Genomic DNA, 2,962 nt, shown 5'->3' with positions numbered 1-2,962 from the left:
CTGGTGAGGAAGAAGAAAATGAAATGAAATGTAATTAACGTGGTGGGCTGTGTCCTGGCTCTCCTTAGAAAGACTCTCCTTTTCCAGACAGTTCTCTATAGTTCTTCAAAGCTCTATCAACATCATTCTAAGAATAAAATATGATGACATTGCTGCCCTTTTCCTCCCTTCTCATTTTTGTTTGAGACAGGGTCTCTCTGTGTTGCCCTGGCTGGTCTCAAACTCCTGGACTCAAAAACCTCCTGTCTTAGCTTCCCAAGTAGCTGGGACTGCAGCCATGTGCACCATGTCCAACCCCCATTTCCTCCAATCTTTTTATTACTATGGTCCAAAGACAACACTTTAAACTTATTTTCCTGATCATGTAAGTTATTCCCTGGTATTAAACTCAATACCCGAGGAGGTATATTGGCTCTTTGGAACCACAAGGTACTGCTTTGTTAATAACATGCTTTTCTAATGTCCCAAACTTACTCTCCAAATTTGCAGAATTGGTAGGAAGGAAAGGCCTAGAAGGTAACTGAACTTTAGTGGCTATAGGAGTAAAGCCCTTTAATATGACACAGCTTTGGGTAAAGGTCTACACACCTGACAAAGTATTCCAGTGGGAACCATTAAATCTGCCAGGACAGAGTAGCAGGACCCTTGTATAAGTGTCTACATAAGCTTGAGGATCACATCAGTCTAGTGGCATTTGGCCACCATTAGAGAAATCTGATAATTTTGTACAAGTAGTTTTCATCTGTATTCAAGGGACTTAAAAGAAAGGCCAACTCTTCCACTGGGGCTATGTCAGTTACAAGGGACAGCAGGCCTTCTAGTAAAGAATGGACTGGGACAGAGTAGGAATTTAAAGATGGAGTAGCAGCCCAGACATCACACCAACATCAGAAACTACATAGCCTAATACATCTAATTTGACACAGAAGGGGCAGGACTGTATTCATGAGTTTATATTGCTAAAATGGGTATTTTTAATTAACTTTGAAGAGAAATTTAGATGCTGTTAATAAAGAGTCCAAATTCCAAAGAGTCATTAGCTTTCCAAGCAGGTATAGTAATTATAAAAGAAGGCAGACAGGAGACTTACTTTCTAATCAAGCCTAAAGTCACTTTAAAGAGAAGGCCATCCTGACCAATTACACCCATTCCATTGGCTCTTCCACAGCTGTCAATACAGACCATCTCTGGTTCCATATCTTTATTAGCAACCACAAACTGGCCATAGATGAGATCTCCAACCTACAGTTATTTAAAAAAAAAAAAAAAGTTATTTTCTTTCATCAAACCATTCTTTAGATGCTGCTTTTGGCTCCTTCCCATAGGCAGCAATGCCAGGTACCTACAGTTCTGTGGCCAAGAGACTGATTACACCAGTGGTGGCAAAACTACAGCAGACGTGTTATTGTGTTTCCTTTAAGAAAAAAGATGTTAATGTAGAGGGATTTTTTCCCTAATCTAAAACCTCAGTGTTCAAGTTTAATTGCAGTGTTGGCACTTCGCAATAAACGGGTTTTGGGTTGCAGTTTGGCACTCGGTCTCTAAAAGGTTTGCCATCACTGGACTGGACTACAGGATTCTACTTTGGATTAATACATGTAACTGTCCCTTTACCTACCAGGAAATCCTTAGACTAGGAGCCATCTCAAGGCCACACAGCCTCTAACTATATTGTCCAATACCCACGTGTAGTTATTTAAACATAACGTTTAAATGAATTAAAATTAGATTGTTTAAAATTCAGTTTCCCATTACACTGGTCACATTTCAAGTGCTGAGCAGCTACATGTAACCAGTAGCTACCATATTAATCAGTGCAGATATAAAACAGCATCATTTTAGAAAGTTCCATTATAGATAGCACTACTCTATAATTATAGAAATTTACAAAGAAAGGGAACTACTGGAATGCAATTATTCAAAACCAAATGGAACACTTGTAATTTAGTGATACGAGATTTATTTTAAAACTTCAGAGCTGAACTTCAAAATAATGAAACTGAAGAAATGGAACATGAATTTGTTCCATTTACTTAGCAAGCAAAACTATTAAGTACTTTACTATTTGTTGGTGACCACAGGAACTAGAGAGAAACAAAACACTTTCTACCTTTCAAGCATTTGATCTTAGACAACAGTAGGAATGCACATGTAAACAAATTTCATTCAAGGCTACATCCAGTAAGGGATACATCAAAGATACAAAAGTGACAATTACGCATAGCTTTACAGTGGTAGTAACCTTTAACTTGGACCTCAGAAGATAAGCATGTGCTCCACAGGCTGAGAAGATGGCACAGCATGAGCAAAGGCCCAAGGGCAGAAATTGAGTTTAGTGTTTGGTGTGGTTTAAGCATGGCTGTATGAAGGATATAATTATGGATGAGAGAAGTAATACCAAAGATTTCTGTGGTTTTGAAGAATTTTTTTCTTTTGAGAAAGGAAAGGTGTGAGGATGTCACCTGTCAAAAGCCAGGATGGAAGGATAAAAATATGGAGGCAGGGGTGTTTAGAAGATCTTTGGGTCCTGTCAAAAGGGAGCTAATACCTGAACTTGATAAGTAGAGATAAAGGAATGGACATGCAAAAGATCAGAGACAGACTCATATAGATGAAAATAGGATTAAATAAAGTTCTGTAAGAGGTGAATGAATAGAGGTAAGGAAGCCGCCAAAGGCTTGGGTAGAAGAATATGGCTACCCTACCTGAAAAGCCCAAATTGAAAATCTGTGGTAACATGATTGCTCCTCTGTCGGTCTCAAGGACTTACAATCTGGTGAATAAGGAACTAGGGAGGAAGAATCAAGATGGACAGATGCTGATGACAATGTGCAATATTTGTCCCTCCTCCCTAAGCCCATGGCTGATTCAGTTGTGCAATAGATATGGATATATTCAATTCAGTGGAGATAAAACATCCCAAGAACTAATGTAACAAATGTAAGTATATGGCTGTGGTCCT

General features: G+C 38.8%; 1 protein-coding gene across 4 annotated transcripts in view; it reads right to left on the bottom strand.

The window, feature by feature from the left end:
* Positions 1-2,962, bottom strand: part of Exosc3 (exosome component 3) — a 40,380-nt gene that overhangs the window by 6,730 nt on the left and 30,688 nt on the right. For all 4 annotated transcript variants that reach the window (XM_087183668.1, XM_087183670.1, XM_087183669.1 and 1 more), the window contains one exon: positions 1,091-1,242. In XM_087183668.1, coding sequence (XP_087039794.1) covers positions 1,091-1,242 — 152 coding nt within the window. The remainder of the gene's footprint in view (positions 1-1,090; positions 1,243-2,962) is intronic.

This window comes from Heterocephalus glaber, unplaced genomic scaffold, assembly GCF_053883595.1.
Source record: "Heterocephalus glaber isolate CG9 unplaced genomic scaffold, H.glaber_assembly_v1.0 deba00001481, whole genome shotgun sequence".
Taxonomy (NCBI): Eukaryota; Metazoa; Chordata; class Mammalia; order Rodentia; family Bathyergidae; genus Heterocephalus; species Heterocephalus glaber.
This window is presented reverse-complemented; position numbering and strand designations above follow the sequence as displayed.